The 20,702-nt window shown below is 39.5% G+C and overlaps 1 protein-coding gene across 1 annotated transcript in view; it reads left to right on the top strand.

Moving 5' to 3' along the window:
- Txlnb (taxilin beta) overlaps positions 1-20,239 on the top strand; it is a 39,460-nt gene extending 19,221 nt beyond the window's left edge. Inside the window, exons 5-10 of the mRNA XM_021656122.2 lie at positions 3,859-4,053; positions 6,299-6,418; positions 7,702-7,776; positions 13,200-13,292; positions 15,339-15,434; positions 16,639-20,239. Coding sequence (XP_021511797.1) covers positions 3,859-4,053; positions 6,299-6,418; positions 7,702-7,776; positions 13,200-13,292; positions 15,339-15,434; positions 16,639-17,418 — 1,359 coding nt within the window. The 3' untranslated portion in view covers positions 17,419-20,239. The remainder of the gene's footprint in view (positions 1-3,858; positions 4,054-6,298; positions 6,419-7,701; positions 7,777-13,199; positions 13,293-15,338; positions 15,435-16,638) is intronic.
- Positions 20,240-20,702: the final 463 nt, after the last annotated feature.

Genomic DNA, 20,702 nt, shown 5'->3' with positions numbered 1-20,702 from the left:
CATTTCATAGTCCTATCTCTGCTATGCTCTTAAAAAATCCAAGTGATTTTTTTTTTAATTTATAGTTACACAGTTTTAAATTCCAGGATTTGACTTGTTTAACAAGTTGTTTTTCTTTTCTGAGACTTCCTGGTTTTAGTTCATTAAGATAATATTTTCCTTTACATCATTGAATAGAATTATAATACATGTTTTGTAATTCTTTCCTGCTTTTGTCACATTTGGGTCATTGTAGAATAAGTTGTTTATTTATTAACTGTATTTTGTTTGTTTGTTCGTTTTTATAATGTGTTGTTTTTGTTGGGTTTTCATTGCCAATTATATCATAGATGTTATGGCAGTGTAGAGCTCTAAATTCTATTATTATTGTAGTTGACCTTCCAATGTTGTAATAAAATATCTTACAGAAATCACCTTAAAGGAAGAAAAGGTTATTTTGGCTCACAGTTTCAGGGACTTCAGTCCACAGTAACTTGACTCTTGTTTCTGGGCCATCATGAAGAAGAATATCATTGTCAGGAGCATACAATAAAGAAAGTTGCCACCTTAAGGAGGCACAGAAAGACTAAAAAATGGTTCCAGAGACAAGATAGAGCATTCAGACCATACGCTGGGAGTCTACTTCCTCCAAATAAGCTCCGCTTCTGAACAACTGATTCAGCTATGAGCCATCAGCAGATCAGTCTATTGATGCAATTAGCACCATCATGGTAAACTCTCCTTTCAAAAACACAACCTCAGATGCAAACAAGCTTTCTGGAGTATGCACTACCTATCTAAACCATAACTATACCCTTCTAAAACACTGACTCTTTTTAATTCAATTACTATGGTTAGCTTCAAACAATAACCTTTTGTCTCTTGGACAGCAGTCCAAATGTCCATTCAATTTATTTTTCCTTAGCTGGACTGATAGTGTAGATCAGTGTCACTCAGATTTTGAAGTATTTTCTTCAGAGTTCAGATTTTCTTTCTCTCTGACTCTTTTTTTGAAACTTCCTCTCATCTTTCAGTGGTTACAGTTTCCCAAATTTTCACTCTTCTTTTTATCTGAAAAATGGAAGATTTCCTAGAGAAATTTAACACATCTCATTTTATTTCAAAGTCTTCCTACAAACTAAAATATGTTTAAAAGGGGAAAGGGTGAGAAACTTACATTACATTATATCAAGTGCCAATTGGCCTTCAGAGTTTACAGATGTTAGCTGTAGAAAATTAAACTTGGCATGACCTTCTTTGTCCATGATAACTTATCCTTACTGGATAACTTGAGCAGATACAGAAAGTACATAATCAGGTGTCTCCAACACCATGCATTTTAACTTTCACATTCCTTATAAAGTTTTTTCTTCAGTGAGTTAAACACAAATACCAACCCTGACAATCTGGGATAATTTAGATAAAGGCCAGTGAAGGTTTGAGGCATGTGCTTGTCCCAGCAACTTCTGCAGATACTTAAAGGAGTAAATTTGAGCCTGAAACTATATTGACAAACAACTCTCTAGTACAATGTGGGCAGCTGACTTAAGGAACATGGTTTTGGTAAGGAAATAAGTAGTACTTGTTATCAAAATATCACAGAATTTTAATGTGGAAAAGACTATAGAAATCATCCAGCCAAAGCTTCTCATGTGTCTGTACACAAGTTAATAATGTATTAATCATTAAATAAACATTTCCTGAATACCTATGGATTATGTGCCAGGCAGGGCATCAGTTCCAAGGTATATGATGATGCTTGCAAAGTTGTTTTCAGCGTTTGTTTCTCAGTCTTCTTTGCATTAGTAATTTCCACTTTGCATAATATACTTGATTAGTTTAAAAAGTTGCCTCAGACATTGTCCAAGACATAGAAAATTCTTTATCGATGAATTCAATGTAATAACATTTGGCAAGACTTATTTTTGTCGAGTTGAAAAGCAACATACTAATGTTAGTATTTGGCAGGATGAAGGAGGAGGATGACAAGTTCAAAGACGGTCTGGGGTACTTCACAAGACCTGTATTCTTTCTCTTACTAAAACAGGGGTAATACAATACAGAACTCAAGCTGCCATTTAATAAGCCAGAATTGAGTGGCTCAAAATATATTTAATAAGTTGCTAAAATCTAGAAAAGCTCAGACTTTCTCAGAAGCATGGCATAGTTTTTTACTCACACATAGAATCTTTAGAAATTAAAATGAAATGAAGATCATTCTCTATAAAGATATAACTCATAATTTGGGAACTTCTAAGTATATCAGGAGCAATGAGGTGATAATCACTATCACACAGATGTCTAGTTATTCTTTAGCTGATAGTTGGAATCCTTTTTAGTGATACATGTAGTAAGTGTCGGTATACAAAGATAACTATAATCTCAAATAGTCTTTAATGAGAAAGTTTCTTATAACGTCTCTGAGAAGCTACAGGATGATGAAATTGTAATTTTGATGGCCAATAAGTTAGATAATGTGTTAATAATTGTATAAGAAAAATAAAAATGAGTAATAAATTAAAATACTTCCAGATCATATATTTTTCAGATCAGTTTTTGTTTTGATCACATTGTTCTATCCTAATAAAGACTTGTGCAATTACTTCTGCTAAAATAATTCTCTCCTTTGAAATCCTGTTACATAATTTGAAATTGGTAACAACTAAATGCAGTGTAATTTTACTTGCCAACATTGAAGCAAGTGTTCCTATTAATAATTAACTAGGACTGAAAGGAATCCGAAAATGTGTGTATCATCTGTCAGCAGTGTAAACGTATCTATCTTTGGGATAATATAGGGAGAGCAAGCTCTTTATTCTAAAAGAATGAAAGGAACAATTACCACACAGATAATTCTTGGTATAGATAGAGGAATCTGGGTACATTATTAGTGGTTGGTGATGAATGTGGAGTTTTGATGTAAAAGAGAAAGAGAACAAAAATAATATAAAAGCAAGCTTTCAATTCCTCGATGGTAAGAAATTATAAGGGGGTGGTGATAAATGTTTCATTGTTTTATTTTATAGTTAAAGAGATTTCAAACTTAACTTCTAATTCAAAATTTACATTGCAAATATTTTAGTTATCACAGGTGACACATAAAATGATTGCTCTGCCCAAAAATAAAATAACCAGTGTATTTGGAAACATTTCCTTTTATATTTTTGAATAGCTTGTCTTAAAGCTTCCTGATCAGATATTTTCTTACTAAGGCCACTTGCTGCTCTTGCAGACTGCCCAAGCTCAGTTCTCAGCACCCACATGAGGTACTCACAATCAACTGTAACTTCAGTTCCAGACGATCTGAATCTGGCCTCTGTCTTCTCTGGGTGCCTAAAAATGTGACACACATAAAACATAAACACAAACAAAAATAAAACTTTAAAGAAAGAAAGAAGGCTTATATTGTGATCACTTATGAAATCTGGGTATTACAATTATGTGATAATACTCCATGGTTTTACAGAGTAATATTATACCTATTGGTCTCCACCACATACCAAACCCAAGACCCCTCCTCCAAACACACAACAACTTCTGTCCTGTGTCCCATTCCTCAGTGAATCCCAGTGGCCTTTTTTCCAGGCCACAACTTAGAGATCAAAGTTGTGTAACTGTGTGACTGCCGGAACTGATTACAGGTCATTCACTCAGCGGGAGGCTTGTCATCTTTAAAGAAACCCTGCTCCTCAGGGAACACAGCCCCTGCCCCTAGTGACTGCAATAAGGGATGAGTGGGGGGATTTGGCAATGTTATCTCTAGAGAACTGAAACACCTCACATACTCGGCACACTGCTCCTTTCAGTGACCTTATCCTGAGTTCCCTAAACCACGGGCACATCTACAGCATCACAAAATGTCTTGCTGTTCATCCACAGGAGGAAACCCTCCAACGGGCACGTGAGGAAGAGGAGAAGAGAAAAGAGATCACAAGTCATTTTCAGACTACCCTGACAGATATCCAGACTCAGATAGAGCAACAGAGTGAGAGAAATATGAAGCTCTGCCAGGAAAACACAGAGCTTGCAGAAAAACTGAAAAGCATCATCGACCAGTATGAGCTCAGAGAGGAGGTGAGAGCCACATCAAAGAGCTTGCAGAACTGTCCTCAGGCCCAGATCTGGGCTGCGAAAGTGAGGGGCTTGGGTAAGAAGAAATTCATGACCAGACCTTTCAACCGATGGATAGCTAAGATTGGATTTCTTTTACTAACCAAAATAAAAACAGACGGTCCTACAAAACACGTGGCTGAACCCACTTCAAAATAAAAGCAGTAAACAGAAAGTGGCAGGCTGTGGGAACGGTTTGTCTACACAGTATCTTGGTCCTTTAGAAATCCTTTCTATGTAGACAAGAGATAACTCCGCTCTCTTTATTAGGTTTACCGTGTCATCTCAGTTAACAAGCATTAATAATGATACTAGCATTAATAATGTAGTAATTATAATATCACTTATTTAGTGCTTAGTTCATGTCAAGCAGTGTATTAGGTAATATACTTTGCACACAATATGTCATTTGTCTCAACCTTATTGTCAAACAAAAAAGCAATCTATGTAAGTTATTTTATGTGTTTCTGTGACAGCACAAGAAGCAATATAAGGAAGGAAGGGTCAATTCTGGCTTATAGTTTTGGAGGATTATTCCATTGTGGTATGGAAAGCATGGGAGCAGGAGGGGAAGCAGTGGTGACAAGAACAGGCAGCCAGTTGGTGACTCACAGACAGAAAACAGAACGGAGGAATCCCATGCTCGGCTCACTTTCTTATTTTTATTCAGTTCAGGGTCCCAGGCCATGAAATGGCATCACCCACAATTAAGGTGCTCTCCCCACTTCAGTTAACCTAGTCTAGCCAGATAATCCCTCACCAGCAAGCCCAGAGTTTAACTTAATGTAGACAGCCCCTCATCGCCATGCCCGAGACTTCTCCCTAGGGATTCGGGATCGCATCAAATAATTAGCCAGTGCGCTATCTTTTCCATGTTTTATGTATGGAAGCCGCAGCCTACAGATAATACCACTTACAGTCACAGAGATCTTCATTTTCAGCATTTCACACTAATGAGACAGCAAGCAGCTGGGTTGGTAACACGCTAAGATTTTTATCAAGAGAATATTTGAGTCAGTAGCACATGGTCATGTGAGTTAGGTAAATCAGGAAACTCCCCACAAGCCATAACACCTAGCTACCATCTTCTCTTGTCACAAAGTTCAATCCCATCCAGGATAGAAGAGTAAAGAGAGAAAGAACGAAAGGGAAAGTGTCTGCTCTCCTCAGAGAGAGCCCAGACAGGAATGGCCTTGAATGCTAGTTGCATATCCCCAGCACTCGTCCTGTGGAAAGCCCAATATTACATTTCATACATTCCCGTTCTGATGGGTCATCCTAACAGTCAAGACATCCTTCAAACAGAGGTAGACCAGAGGTCAAGATGTGGACGACAGACAACTGCTTCTTAGTTCGTGGATGAGGTTGGGTCATGCTATCTCTCTGTGTTAGTCAGCTTTCCTTTACTATAAGAAATACTTAGAAGGACACTCAGCTTATTGAGAGAAAAGGTTTGTTCTGGCTCACAGACTTGAAGGTTTCTGTCCGGAAGCAAGGGACCTCATTACTTTCGGGCCTTTGGCAAGGCATCATGGTGAGAAAGGTGTGGTGGAGCTGAGATGCTCACTTGATGGCGATTGGGAAGGGAGGGTACTAACTGCCAAAGGCGAGACGGTCTCCTGGCAAACTCCACCCATTGGAGTTTCTCCCACATTCCGATAGCATCAAGCAGATATCAAACAATTAACAACTGGGCCTTCGAGGGAAACAGTCAGACCCAAACTACAGCAGCGCATCAGAACAACCGAGTAAGCATTCATGGGTCTGGGCACAGTTCCACACATCGACATGCTGGCACTCCAGGGCTGAGGATTCACTGTGATAGGTTATATTCATTTTATGGTTAAAAGAAGTTCTACAGTCATTCAAAGGGCCATAATACCAAGCCAGAGTACAGTGTCTGGGAGGTCTAACACGATGAATAGCATTATTATCAACTGGCTTCCAAATTGAGAAAAATCATGTTGGTACTTTTAGGCAATAATATTGCTGACCTGTGGAACCTCTACTTTTTTAATCTATCTCTAAATAGTACAAAGTTGGGGGCTTTCACCAATTTATGGCTTTAATATAAAGCCTTCAGAGACCATGGTGTTTATTCCTTAGAATTTTGAAGACTAGGAAATTTGTATCTGTGTGAATTGTTTTTCAATTTTACATTTCTAGTCACTGATCACAGGCCTGGATTTTATGCCTTCTTTTTCCTTAGCATCTGGACAAAATATTTAAACACAGAGAACTGCAGCAGAAGCTGGTGGATGCGAAACTTGAACAGGCTCAAGAAATGATGCAGGAAGCAGAGGAGCGGCACAGACGGGAAAAGGAATATGTATTTATCCTTTTAGTCGGTGTTCATGTGAAATTCATCTCTTTGTCAAAGGCTCTCTAGGAAAGCTGTCTGACAATGGCAAATGATCGTTTTACTCACATAAAAGCCCGTGCATCTCTGGAGAAGTAAACGAGCTAGCCCAGTAGGAAACACTGGGCTTGTACCATTATTCACACAAAACAGTCATTCAACATACTCAACAAGTGTTTTTCAAGTGTCTATTATCTGCTGAGAGCATTTTATGTGCTAGATTATAGCTGTGAATAAGGCAGACGGACCATCTCCTACCAGACAGATTAAAGGCTGAGTCTCAAGAGATGAGCATTTGCAAGCAAGAAGGGAGGGCGTCTAGATAATAGCAGGTTATTAGGCAAACAAGGAAGAACTGAGATGGGAGTGAAGGAGGCTACTTACTTAGACTGAGTCATCAAGACAGGCGGGAGGACGGAAGAACCATACTCGCCTCTTAAGGAACTGTGCTGTGGGAGTCTTCTCTAGCAGATGGTGTCTTGTCAGAAACAAGGCTCAGTGGTAAACCTCGCATGGCATGCTCTGCACTCTGGGAAAGGCCAGGCAAGGAAGTCAAGGTGGAGCAGGTGGAGAAATGTTCAAGATATGGGGAAAACATGAGCCAAATGTGCATCTTATAGGCCTTATAGGAGAGGTGGTTGGATTTTATTCCAAATACAATGGGAAATAACTGAGTAGGTTTAGAAAAAGAGGTGACATGATTGGCTTCCCATATGTAAAAGAAATTAGTATGGCTCCTGGATGACAGAAAGAGAGAAGACAGGAGGATTCCAAAACAATCCACATGAAATGTGATGATGATGTGGTTTAGAAGTGCTGTGTCAAGAACTGGAAAGAAAGAAGGAATGTATTCTTAAGGCATCATGTGTCTGTGGTAGAGGATAACTACATGCTAATATAGTTGTGGGCAGTCACACTCAGGTTGGAAAAGTCTGGACATGTTCAAGTAGGGTCGATGACAGTGGTGGGAGAGGATTGCTTGGGAATCTTCTAAACAACAGGACTGGTGAGAGGTTAGATTTAGTGTGATTTATACTAGATTCAGACACTTAATTTTTAAATTAAATCTACTAGTTTCCTTGAAAGTAAATGTATTAAACTAATTTTTTCTTACTTTAACTTCATCAACTTATGTTTTGCAAAATCCCTCCTCTCAAAAATATATTTAAGGGAGAGGGGTATAAAAAGAAAGTTAGTGCTATATATATGGTATACAAATGGCAATTTAAAAAATGCATTCTCTTTTCTCTTAGTTGCTGAACCAGGCAGCAGAATGGAAACTTCAGGCCAAAGTGCTGAAGGAACAGGAGACAGTGCTGCAGGCTCAGGTGAAGGGAGAAGACCCACACATGGAGGGTTGGGGTAGCCTCCTTCCGGTACCAAGGTCTGGGACCCCAAATTCTCTGCACAAAGCTTAACAGGTGTTAGGGGATGGAGAACGAGAAGTGAACAGCATGTTTGTTATATTTAAGAATGTAGAGAGTATTATGTCTATGCAAAATAAATGATGTGTAGCAACATTATGTAGCCAAGAGGTCTGCAGACAAACGATGCCATTAAAGTGGTCGGCCACAGCAAGCTGATTTCTGGCTTCCCACTTCTCTATCATGTTTCTTCTGTGTCACCTGATCCATTGCCCAACTAAGGTGAGAAGGAATGTAAAACTGCTCAGAAGCACCATGTATAACTGTCAATCCTAAACAGTCTTTACATTTTGATACTGTCTACAATATAAAGATAGTGAGAAAAAATGGAGACCAAAATATTGACCAAGAGTTACCTGGTCAATAATGAATGGTTAGGAGTGCTGGGAAAATCAGGAGTCTTTCTGATTTGGCTTCATGTGTCATTGGCATTTTTTGTTTTTTAAATCAGACTACTAGAGGTCCCACTTCAGGCTCAAAAAAGTAGCCTCCTGCCACAGCTGGCTTCTTGCAAAAGCCAGGCCTATCTATCTTCTCTATAGCTATTAGGCTATGGCCTTCTTGGGAAACATGCCTTGTCACAGGCCAGAGAGGAACTCTGGGCCTACTCTAAACTCTAAAGGGATTATGAGTTCACAGAGGTGATTGATAGAAGGTGAGGACATCAGAAGCCTTCCACATGGGGCAGAATTAAGACTGGAAATGCTTATGTGCTGACTAAAAAAAAATCCTATTTATTATTTTTAAAGGGTACATTCTTACTGTGTGAAAGAGCATTCCAATAAGTACTCTTTTCACTATAGAATTCATCAAGACTAAATTAAAATATCAATTACAGCAAACACACATACAGGTGACATTGTCACAGACAGCCTTCCTAAAGCATATTTATGCAATGTATACACACAATGCAGTGGAAAATTGTTTTTCCCAGTATAATCGATTTGATAACATTCAAGAAAAGTTTTCAAATTAATTATATAGAGGTTTGAAATATAATGTCTCTAGATTTTCACAAAATCACAGGGTTCAGAGCTACAAACTCAGGAGCACGCTTTGAGTCAGCTGTAGCACCTATTGTATTGTAGTATCAGAGGCAGCATGTGGTGGTGGGTCTCTAACCTGCGGACAGTGGGAAAGAGCTGTGACGCCACTGTCTAGGATAGAGAAAGTCCCGGGAATCAAGCCAGAGCTCTGGTCCTTCTCTGTTTGCTAACAGCATAGAGCTTAACAGACACAGGGGACACTGCTTGACCCTAGGCCTTGTTCTTGGTGTCTACTACAGGAAATGACTTAGCTAAAAGAGGGGAGTGACACTGAAAAGAGTAGGTTAATATTAGATGCTAGCCTAGAGAAAGACTTAGTCAGCTTCCATCAGAGTCCAGGGTGTCTACGTGGTACGCTCCTGTCCACCTCTGTTCAAGTGTGCATAGTTGCTCATGTGCACGTGGAGGTCAACAGTCAACATGAAGTCTATTCCTCGCTCCTCATCCACCTTCTTTTTGAGACACATCTCCAAACAAAATTGGAGATCTTCAATCTGGCCAGACTAGCTGGCCAGCAAGCCCCAATCGTGATCCTCCTGTGTCCACTCCTTTAGTGCTTAGACCACAGAAGCACACGACTATGCCTGGCTCTGTTAATTTGAGTGCTGTGGATCTAAATCAGATCCTCATGCTGGCATAGCAAGCACTTTACTGACTGAACCACCTCATGGAACCAAGATTCTAGGAGCTTTGTGGTATGGGAAATATAAAGATGTGATCCAATTTCTCAGTTATACCCATTAAAACTGGAGAAGTATCTACCAGGTGGCCCTGATTCCCCACTCACCCACTCTTCTGGAATGAGTCCAGACATTAAGATCAGAGTTCTGGCTCCTTACACAGAGATGCTGTGTGACCCTCTCCACTTTACATAAACTTGAAAACTGAATTCTACTCAGAGAGTTCCCTTGTTTCTAATCATCCTTAAAGAAATAGGAATAGCATGAAGTCAAGGACTTACTTGATGGTCATTTCTAAGATCTGAGCAAGAAAAATACCAAGGGCCGTTTGCATGTTTTTCAAGAGCAGCGGTTCTTAATCTTCCTTTACTGCAGTTTCTCACGCCGTGGACCTGTGGTGCTATGGTTGGACCTCCCCATAAAATTATTTCACTACTACTTCATAACTGTACTTTTGCTCCTGTTATGAATCATAATGTAAATATCTGATATGCAGCCCTCAAAAGTCACAACCGTAGGTTAAGAACCACTATCCTAGACTGAAGTCAATTTCAGTCATAAGTCAACCCTGGTGAGTTGGGAACGTGTTTCTCGCTTAGGAAAGCAGTGTCTGGCTTTCAGTTACCTAAACCAAGGCAATAGAACAGCTGTCATGATGATCAGTGGGATTCAACTGTCATGACTAATGAAGTGCCATCAGATCAGTAAGAATGAAGACAGTAGCAAACGTGGAATGTCAGCAATATCTGACAGCACAGACACAAAATACCACTTAAGGGGAAAGATCACGGAGTAAATTGTTGAAAAAGGATAATCACAGTCTTTAGACTCAGATATCCTCTCCTTATCCATAGTCTAGGGGAGGGCCCTCTCCAGGGACTCTGGAAACAGGGCTTGCTTCCACATCAACTCACAGACCATATCTAGACACAGTTCCTTCCATTTCCTACTCTAATTAGGACTCTGTGTTCGGTTAAAGAAATACTTGAGCACCGGCTTGATATGGCTTTATGAGTCCAGGCACTTGTTGCCAGGCCTAATGCCTCCCAGGTCCCGTATGGAAGGTAGAACTGACCAGCATAACTCTGGGAAGCTATGCTCTGTCCTCCACACATCCATCTGGCATGCATGTAACCCCAAACACACATTATTAAATGTAAAACTAAGAAAAGGGAGCCTTTAGGCCCACTTTAAGGGGATGTATTGTAGCAATTTTTGTTACTTTTAACCATAGGATAGTTTGTTTCAATTTTTGTCTCTGTCCTTGACTTCTGGATGGCCTTTCCATGCTTCTCTGAAATCCCAAAGTGAAAGTGGAAACAGCTCCTGTCAAATCAAACACTCATTATATCAAAATGCCAACCAGAGGCCAATGCTGCAGCACAAATATCCACTAATAAAATAAGACCATAAAATTTTAGCTAGAATGGATGATGTTGGTGCAACAACATGAGGGATAAGCCACTCAAATTGTACCACCTATGACCAATAGGAAAAAAAGGAGAATACCAAAGCCTGAGCACTTGAAGGAGGGCCTGAGGGGTTGTTTTCCTGTCTGTGGGGTTGTTTTCTGTGTATGATGTTTCCATCTGACAACATGAAAATATTCTGGAGATTGGCTGTACAATACTCTGAGCACAGCAGTACTGATCTGTATACTTCAAATGGTTAGGGGGCTTAGTTTTATGGGTATTTTAACACAATTTAATTTTGAACATAGCAAATCAAAATGGTCAATTGTAATAACCTAGTAAAAATAAGAGATGATGAAGCAAAACCCAATTCTTGGCACACGTGTGACAACCAGTTTGATCCAGAACACTCTTCCACAAGGTGGCAGGAGAGAACCAGCTCCTGAGAGGGTTGTTGTGCCCACCACATGTGCTCTATGGCTCAAGCAGGCCGTGGCACAAGCACATGCACTTCCATGGCTCTGACCCAAGAGTAATGCACGTGTGTTTGTACATGTTATGATATCCATTTGTTGAAAGCAGCAAATAGAGATCAAAACTAACCTTATAAATGAATATCTCCCATAAATGTTGAAAGGGGCATTTGTATCTTGCTTGATAGTGTTTGTTTGTATGTCAGGGGTAAATTGGGGTCATCTGGAGACAGTGACTTGTAAGACTCTTCCCCATGTGATGCTTTCTGTGCTGTTCAATAAAGACAGAGAAAAGTCCTTCATTAGGGGCAGAAACAGGCACAGGGTAGAGCCATAAGACAGTCTTCAGGCAGGCAACAGGTTCAGGCTCATCAACAGACAGACCATGACAGAAGACACAGGGAAAGTGAAGCAGAGACTTAAAACCCGTGATCACTCTTGGTTAAACAATAGCAGGGGAAGTACTTTGATTTCTTTACTTCCTGGGACACTAATGACTCAGTTTATTAGTATTGTATTCAAACCAAAGCACTTAGACACAATAGTAAAACAAATATTTAATATGTGGTGATCAACAGAACTTAAGATTACAGCTATTAGCTTAAGTTGAGTACAGGGTAATGCCAAGGCAAACAGGGTGCTGACTTGTTAATTTGTGTTGGTCATCCCGTAGTCAGGTTGTCATTGCATCTGTCTTTCCATTAGGAGTGCAAGTCCCTCAAAAGTAGGACCCATGTGTTAAATAAATATATTTACATATGTGGTGCATGCATATGTTCAGAGACCAATAAACATTTGTAAAACTTACGATACAATAAAGCTGTAATATATTTTATCATTTTATTTTTCTTTAAAAACATTTTAGGAAACACTAAGTGAACTCAATAGATTTTTGGTGCAGACATCCAATCTGCAGAGCGTACTACAGCCCAGAACTCCTGGACTCAAGTGATCAGACTGTTTCAGCCTCCTCGTAGCTAGGACTATAGGTGTGTGTCACCATGCCTGGAACTCAGTAGGTTTTTAAAGGATGATAGAGAACAAGAAGTTGAAAGAAAAAAGTTGTGGAGGGGGATAAGGGAGAAACTGGTGTGGAGGGGATGGCAGCGGATTTGATCAGAATACATTATATACGTGTATAAAATTCTCAAAGAAAAAGAAAGAAAGAAAGAAAGAAAGAAAGAAAGAAAGAAAGAAAGAAAGAAAAGAGACACATCAGGGCTGCAAACATGCCATAAAAGTATAACGACCTGAATTTGAATCCCTAGCATCCATTGTAAAAGACAAGTATGGTGCCGGTAGCTACAGCACTAAGGGCTAGAAGGGGACAGGAAGATCCCTGGGCTAGAGGAGACAAGAAGGTCCCTGGGCCTTACTTGCCAGCCAGTGCGGCTGAAAAGTCAAGCTCTACGTTCACTGAGGAGAGACCTTCTTTCGAATGGTAAGGTGGAGAGCTATAGAAGAAGTCTAAAGACACACAGATGACAGACAGACAGACAGACAGACACAATTTGTACATGAAGAATTTTAATCATGTTCACCAACCTAGGTTGACCTTGCAGTACATAAACTGACAAAACATATGACTAGCCCTGGACTCAAAATATCTCTAAATAATTTTTCTCCTCAAATAATGAACAATGACATGCTGGCTTTTTTTCTGGAGGCACTCTGAAAGCAGCCCTAAACTAGATGGACTTTTTCCTCTGTTTACAGCTCACTCTCTACTCGGGAAGGTTTGAGGAGTTCCAGAGTACACTGACAAAAAGCAATGAAGTGTTTGCCACTTTCAAGCAGGAAATGGATAAAGTGAGTATCACATACCCATGAATATTGACTTTTTGTTTTGGCAAGTCATTCTTTGAATTCATTTTTCTCTGGCTAAGAAACTTCAGTGTATTTAATGATGCAACGCAATTTTTATAGGCAGGAATGAGACTTTCAGTAGGGTCTTTATGTTTTTTTAAAAAATTTAATAAATGAATCTGATCAATAGTCATAAAATACTAGGATACATTTTCACTAGGACAAATGATATTTTCCTTCTTGATAGCTACCTTTAAAAGAAGCTAGCATTAATTTTAAAACTCTGGCCTTCTAATGGTTAAAAAGTTTAAATACCTAAAAATACAACATTAAAGTTGATAGACTCCTTCTCATAATTGTAATATAATTGATGGAGCCCTGAGTAAAAAGATGAAAGAGTAAGTTCAAATTCTCCATTTGCAACTATCCTCCAAGTACTGCTGGACCATTTATTTACCTCTCTTGAGTTTTTTTAATCTATAAACTGATTTATTTGCATAACTTACAAAACTGTAAAGCTCAAATAAATTAATGCATTAAAGGTTTTGTGAGACTTTTACAAATAAAAGGTAAAATATTACCAATGGACATAGCATTAATATTTTATCCAGTATCTTCCTAATAGAAACTCAGTACCAACATTCTGTCTCTGTGGGTAGAGTGTGAACGCATTCGCCATGCAAGCCTGAGGACCCAAGTTTAGATCCCTGGAACCATGTGAAAAGCTGGATGAGGTGGGGAATGTCTGAGATTTTAGTACTGTTCTGGCAACATGGAAAGCACAATAGTCTGGAAGCTCATGGGCCAGCTGGCCTAGCACAGGAAGGACAGTGACAGGCTAAGAGAGATGCTGCCTCAAAACAAGATGGCTAAAGATAACTGATCCCTAAAGGTTGTCCTCTGACTTTCACGAGTACAGCACAGCATGGGCGTGTTCACGTATGGACATTCACGCACAGACACACACATGCACACACACACACACAAATCATGTTTCTGAACAGGCACTGGTATTAGTTATAAGTGTAGGAAGCATTTTTCAAAATATGTTTTGGTGAGATAATGTAACTTTTACACAGTATTTGTTAAGTTAGTTTTCTTGGTTCTGAAGAGGCATAAGTGAATGGCTATAGAGTTAAAAGATTTAAATTTTATTTCAAAATTGCATATTTTGAGACTGGGATATTAAATCAAGTATTCTTAATGTGAAATTCATTCATGGATATTAGCTAACTCAAGAATTTCCTGATAATAAACAACAACAAAAACCTGGCATGCATGTTTCTATTAACTTTGAATATACCCAGAGTTACTGATTTGAATATATCAAGTCTTTAAAGTTAACCTCTTAAACTCTACAAATGTCTAATTTGGCTAACATGCAATCCCGCCCAAAAACATCCATTCAAGGCCCATCTAGCTTCTTTCTGAGCAAGAGCTGATAGGCTGGGCTCTGCTGGAGAAGAAAGCACATAGCCAAGCAGAAAAGTACGTACCTTTAATCCCAGCACTCGGGAGGCCGAGGTAGGCAGGCCTCTGTGCGTTCCAAGCCAGGCTAAAACTCACAAAGAAATTCTCTGAACTTACCTTCACCATATAAACATACATAAAAAGAAAGTAACAAGTAGCTTTTGTATGTACAAAAATTATTATCTACAGTTTAATGCCTAAAAGCAATGCTAGATTTCTCACCGTGATAGCCTTCTACTCAATAAAGGAAATGATCTAAATTGCAAGCTTTTTTGTGGGTCTCAGTAAAAAAAATTTTTTATTTTAAATAAAAGAAAAGTCAACAACAACACAATCCACTCCTAAGTAGTTTCCTCCCTCCTGAATCGGCTCTGATGCAAATAAGTTTGTTCATTACTGATCTACAGGACTCAGAAATAAATCATTCCTCTTCTGCAGTCTTCATTGCTGACATTGAGCATTTGTTTGCTTCAACAGCTGGTAGCAAAAGGATTGCCCTTGGTGTCACATGTTGAACTAATTGCTTCCTTGATACATTAATGCTTCAGGATTAACACTAAAACATTCTAATTTCTGTAGACGACTAAGAAAATGAAGAAGCTGGAGAAGGATACAGCCACATGGAAAGCACGATTTGAGAATTGCAACAAAGCTCTGTTGGACATGATAGAAGAGGTGAGGAAGTTCTTTGCTTAGCTTTTATCTCCTTTTTCCCAATCCTGTCAAAATAATCAAATTTTATGTTTGAAATTAATCAATATGATTATGTTTGAAAACAGGCTGAATTTCAAGGGAGATGTGACATATCAAAATCTAGTAAAAGTAATAAGATCAAAAGTCATATAAAAATCTAAGGAAAAGTCACAGATCCTTGTAAAGCTTAGTGGTAGGATTATTGAGTAGAACGCTGTCCCCAGAGTGGCGCTATGCCCACTGTAAAGGTTTTGATAAAGGTCTCACTTGACCTGGAATTTCTACTGCTTAGCACCCAGCAAGTACAATTAATACATGGGTGTGACCGTGGTGACAGGAGACACCAGCCCCGGCAGCCCACATATAGACTATTTTCTAGACAGATATGAAGAAATCTTAAACGTTCCCAGCGGGTACTGCATTGCTGATGATAGGCCAGGACTGCAAGTTTTGCAACTCTAAAAGCAGAGGCACATAAGCTCTGACTTGAGTGGCAGGTCATGGCCCTTCATGTTAACAAGTAAAAAGGATCTTATAGGTACGAAGTAGCTAGGGTAGAAGGAAGAAGAGAGACAATTAGGAGCAGGTCCATACTCAGACTCGCACCACTATTACCAGAGAAAAGAAGAATTGAACAGTTTAAGTAGCCAGCTTCGTGAATTAGCATGTGGTGAGTTCTTTGGTTATAATTACCACTTTAACTATTCATCCCAAGTTGCAACCAATTTCCAAGACGTGTTCAAGACTCATCAACACGAACCAAACGGCTCTGAGCTTAGCATATAGCAGTTTTATCAAGAAGATATATTTCCTAGAATACATGAAGGACCGCCGAGGGTGAAGTCTCCGTCCGTCTTCACCGAAGCTCTTGTTTATCCTCTCCATTTCTTAGAAACAGAGGATTCATGTAGGTTAGGATTTGAGAGGCTCTTCACTGAAGTGGAAAGAAGGCTTCTCGGGTTTCTTTCCCAAAGAACAGGCAATAGTGATTAAAATTCTGTCAGCCTAACAATCAGCGCAAAAACAAAACAAAACAAAATTCAAAAAACCCAAAACAATGGAAAAAGTGATGTCCCCCAATGTTTGTTCAAAAGTAGGAGACAAATTCTGGGATGATTTTTTTTCTTTGGACAGCATACTGGAAAAGTCACTGCTCATGTTGTTTGTGTGTGTTTTTATGTCACAGAAAGCCCTGAGAGCTAAGGAATACGAGTGTTTTGTGATGAAAATTCAAAGGCTGGAGAACCTGTGTCGCGCTTTACAAGAAGAGAGAAAGGAACTCTACAAAAAAATCAGAGAAGCAAAAATGTCCGAAAAGGAAGAGCAGGATCGGCACACCTCTGATGAAGAGCCAGAGTCAAATGTCTCTGAAGATAAAGAAATGGATACAGAGGAAGTTAATAGTGTTCAAAACGCTGTGGAAAACCTGGCCACAGCTTTTACCATTCGTCATCACCCAGAGTCCACCCCAGACCAATCAGAGGAAAGACTAAAGGCAGTGAATTGTCCTCAGAGCATAAGAAACATCACCGCCCAGCAGTCCGAACTAGCCCATGTGACCCATCTGAACCCTCCTACTGCTTCAGGGAGTCCTCAGCCTCCTCTGGGTTCTCAGGCTGGGGCCGAAGGGGTCTGTGAGGCCGCCCCTGCCCCCACAGGCGGCGGTACCCCTGCAGGGGCAGAGCTCCAGAGCCAGGGCCTCTCTGATGGGAACCCCCCTGACTTGAAGCCCCAGGAGCCAGAGTCAAAAGCTTCTGGTGTGGCTCCACTGTGCCCAGCCCAGGGCTCCCTAGCCATAGCGGAGGCAAAATATGCTCCTCCACCATCACCAGAGAGTGAGGGAAATCCCGCTGTGGAGCCTGGCTGTGAGCCTAGGGACCAGCCTGCACCAGCAGTCAAAGCCATCCCCCTAAGTCCCACCGAGCTCCCCATAGAGGCTGAAGCCTGTCTGCATGGAGTAGATTAAGCCTCATTGAGTCCTCTGGCTGTTCACTGCATCTTCCTCAGAGCTGAATGTCTGTGAAAGAAATTTCCAGGCCTAGGAAGAGAGTTTGGGTCAAGACATTTTTAACATTGTACAGAAAGAACACTGAGCCTTTGCTGCTGTTCACAATTTATAACTAGTGTGGAAGTTCTCTGTAGTTGCATACTTTTCCCATTGACAGCCCAACACACAAATAGCAAATATATATTTCTTTTTCCATTAAGCTGGCGCTTTACTCCAGTTACTTAGCAGTAAGATTTGGTATTTGAAGACTCCCACTACAACACAAATACACCGAGATGTTACATTTATTTCCACAAATAATAAGATCTGTAACGGACATCCAGGTTCCATTTAAATAACACAATATACATTGTGCTTATGTGTGTATACGCTACACATATGTGTGGACACTTGTGGGCAAATACATTTATGCCTACATATACACATCTATTTTCATACATGTATGTAAAATCATCATACATTAAAAGTATATTTGATTCCTTACAAATTTTTTCTATTGCAAGATATTTATATGCTAATCAAAAGTTCTCTCTTTCCTGCACTCTGGACTACAGTAGACTAATGCTCTATGGATTGGAAATAGGTTCAGAACACAAATAAGTAGACCATCACTAGAGTGGCAATAAAAAAGAATCCCAACCTGAGATAAATAAACTCAACCAACTGATCAAATGACAGAAACAGCAGGTGTGTTAAAAATCCCTGTGCAGATGCCAAGTACACAAAGAGAACCACAAAAGACCTCTGAGCAGCAAAAGGAATAATCAATCACAAGGAGGTGGTTCTATTCTTTTAATGCTTCTCTTGATATTCTGAGCCAGCTTCCTCCCGACTTCCCAGCATCACTTCCCTGAGATGAAGCAACCTCTTCCTGGCTATCTGTGAGCAAATGATTGGAAATAGGGAAAGAATCTAGGATGTGAAAGGTTAGGGTCCTCAGCCTAGAGGAGGCTGGCCCTGGTACCTGCCTCTTTGGCTGCTGATATCTTAAGAAAATACTTCTTGCTGTCTCTAACCTTGTCTTTGTTTCAAAGCATCTGTTCCTTCCAAATTTTCTTCTCTGTATCAAGTAACTATGCCTGGCCCACATCTCAATGTTAAGTACAATGTATTTTTCCAAAGCCGAAATCCACACAAGCTCTCAATAGGAGGGATAAGGCTTACAAAGCCAACACATTTTCTGCTCTAAGGATTTTTGTACAAGCAGAAGTACAAAATTTTAAAGGCAGGGTCCCTACTCATATTTCAAAAATAACACATAAGGACTCCATAGATGTCAAATGTTAGAAGAGCTTGGGATTGTTACAGAAGTTTTACATTCTCAATGTTGACAACAGCCTCTAATAACATTGACAGCATAAATTGCTCTTCTTGGGTTAAAAAAAAAAAAAAAGACTATACTAACAAAGCAGGAAAAGGTGGGAAGGAGGGAGACAGAAGGAGGTACTAGAGAGGACTGTCTAATCTAACTCTATGTTAAGAAGTTGAACTCAGGTAGTAAAATGGATACAGGAAGATTCTTGAAAACTCATCCAGGAAATCATTCTTCAGTTGTGCATGTGGCTGTTTGCCAAGGCACACAAGGAGCTGGTAGGCAGTAGCCATATGTTAAAAGAATTATGAAACTGTAGAAAATTTGTTTGAAGTAGACAGTAAGGGAAAGAACAATAATACCATTTGAAAAAAGAATCAGGGGGAAAAGCATGCCATTGTTTGAGAGCCCATGTGTTTTCAGAGGCTTTGCATATTATAACCACATGGGTATCCAGCCAAGTTCAGCGCTACTGGAAATTAGACATTCAATTAATTCAAAGCCAGATATTCTCTGTAATAATTCCTTCTTTCTGTTTACAGGAGTTGAGCTTCAAAGAATGGAGTAGGATCATCACAGTTAGGTCTCAAACCAAAAGCTTAGGAAGACAAACAGGCAGAAGACACTGACATCCAATGGATTAAGGATTCTAACACCCAAAGTTTATTATTTTCATCTAAAAGTGTTTCACAGGAACACAACAGTCACAACTATGTGTGTCTTTGGCACAGTTTCAGAGGCTATAACCTCCCTGAAATCTGTAAAGCTTTAATGAAGGCTTTGGGAGAATTATTTTAATAGCCAAAGAACGTTTTATTATAGTTATTTCTGTTCAAACTTGGCCTTACTAATCATAACAACTCATAAGATCTGAAAGGAGAAAATATGTATCTTCTTTATCAAGTTCATGTAACTATTTTTAGAGATGCCAAGTCCTTCTAGAAAAACTGGAATTATTGCTTTCCAAATGTAATAACATAATGTTTATACCAATTAAAAAGGCATTTCTTCCAAGTTCTCTAGTAGGTTTCTTTTAATTTTTAATTTTTTGTGTGTTTTATTCTTGCATAATTCAATAATACCTAGCTAAAATATGGCTTTATTCTATTTTTAGTTGAGTTTGGGCTTTCTAAGTAAAATGCATATGTAGTAAATCTTTTGGGAACATAAAGGAGAGAGGAGCTAAGGAATAGAGGGAGAGGGAGAAATCACAGCAATAAATAAGGCTATAGTGAAAAACACTGAGATCTGTGAAAGAAGAGCTGCAAACAGGATGTCCACACGAATAGCTTGACCTCATTCCCTGCAAACACAAGGGCTAAAAGCTTAATCTCCAAACTCACATGGGTTTGGAGATAAGACCTTTGGAAAACAATGAAGATTAGAAATCGTGACTAGGACATTAGTGGCTTCTGTAGGGAAAGAGAAACATGAGCTAGCCCTGCTTTCTCATCATTTGATATATGCTGTCATACCACCATACAGCAAGTAGACCTCTTCATTGCTGAGCAGATATGGCACCCTGTTCTTCATTACATTGCATTTATTTATTTATGTCGGGGTCAGGTACATGCCATAGAATGGCACCATCTTCTTCTTCTTCTTCTTCTTCTTCTTCTTCTTCTTCTTCTTCTTCTTCTTCTTCTTTCTATTATTTTTTTTAACTCTTGAAAAAAATCTATTGGAGATATTCTGAAATATGTTTGAGTTAGACTTTATTCCAGAAAGGTAAATTTGGATTTAAATTCTTTTTTTAAATTCTTTATTAATTACACTTTATTCACTTTGTATCCCCCCTGTGGTTCCCTTCCTCCTCCCATCCCAATACAGCCCTTCCTCCCCGCTCTGCACGCATGTCCCTGCTCAAGTCCACTGATAGGAGAGGCCTTCTTTTCCTTCCTTCTGATCCTAGTCAATTAGGTCTCATCAG

This window comes from Meriones unguiculatus, chromosome 3 (assembly GCF_030254825.1).
Source record: "Meriones unguiculatus strain TT.TT164.6M chromosome 3, Bangor_MerUng_6.1, whole genome shotgun sequence".
NCBI classification, from domain to species: Eukaryota; Metazoa; Chordata; class Mammalia; order Rodentia; family Muridae; genus Meriones; species Meriones unguiculatus.
This window is presented reverse-complemented; position numbering and strand designations above follow the sequence as displayed.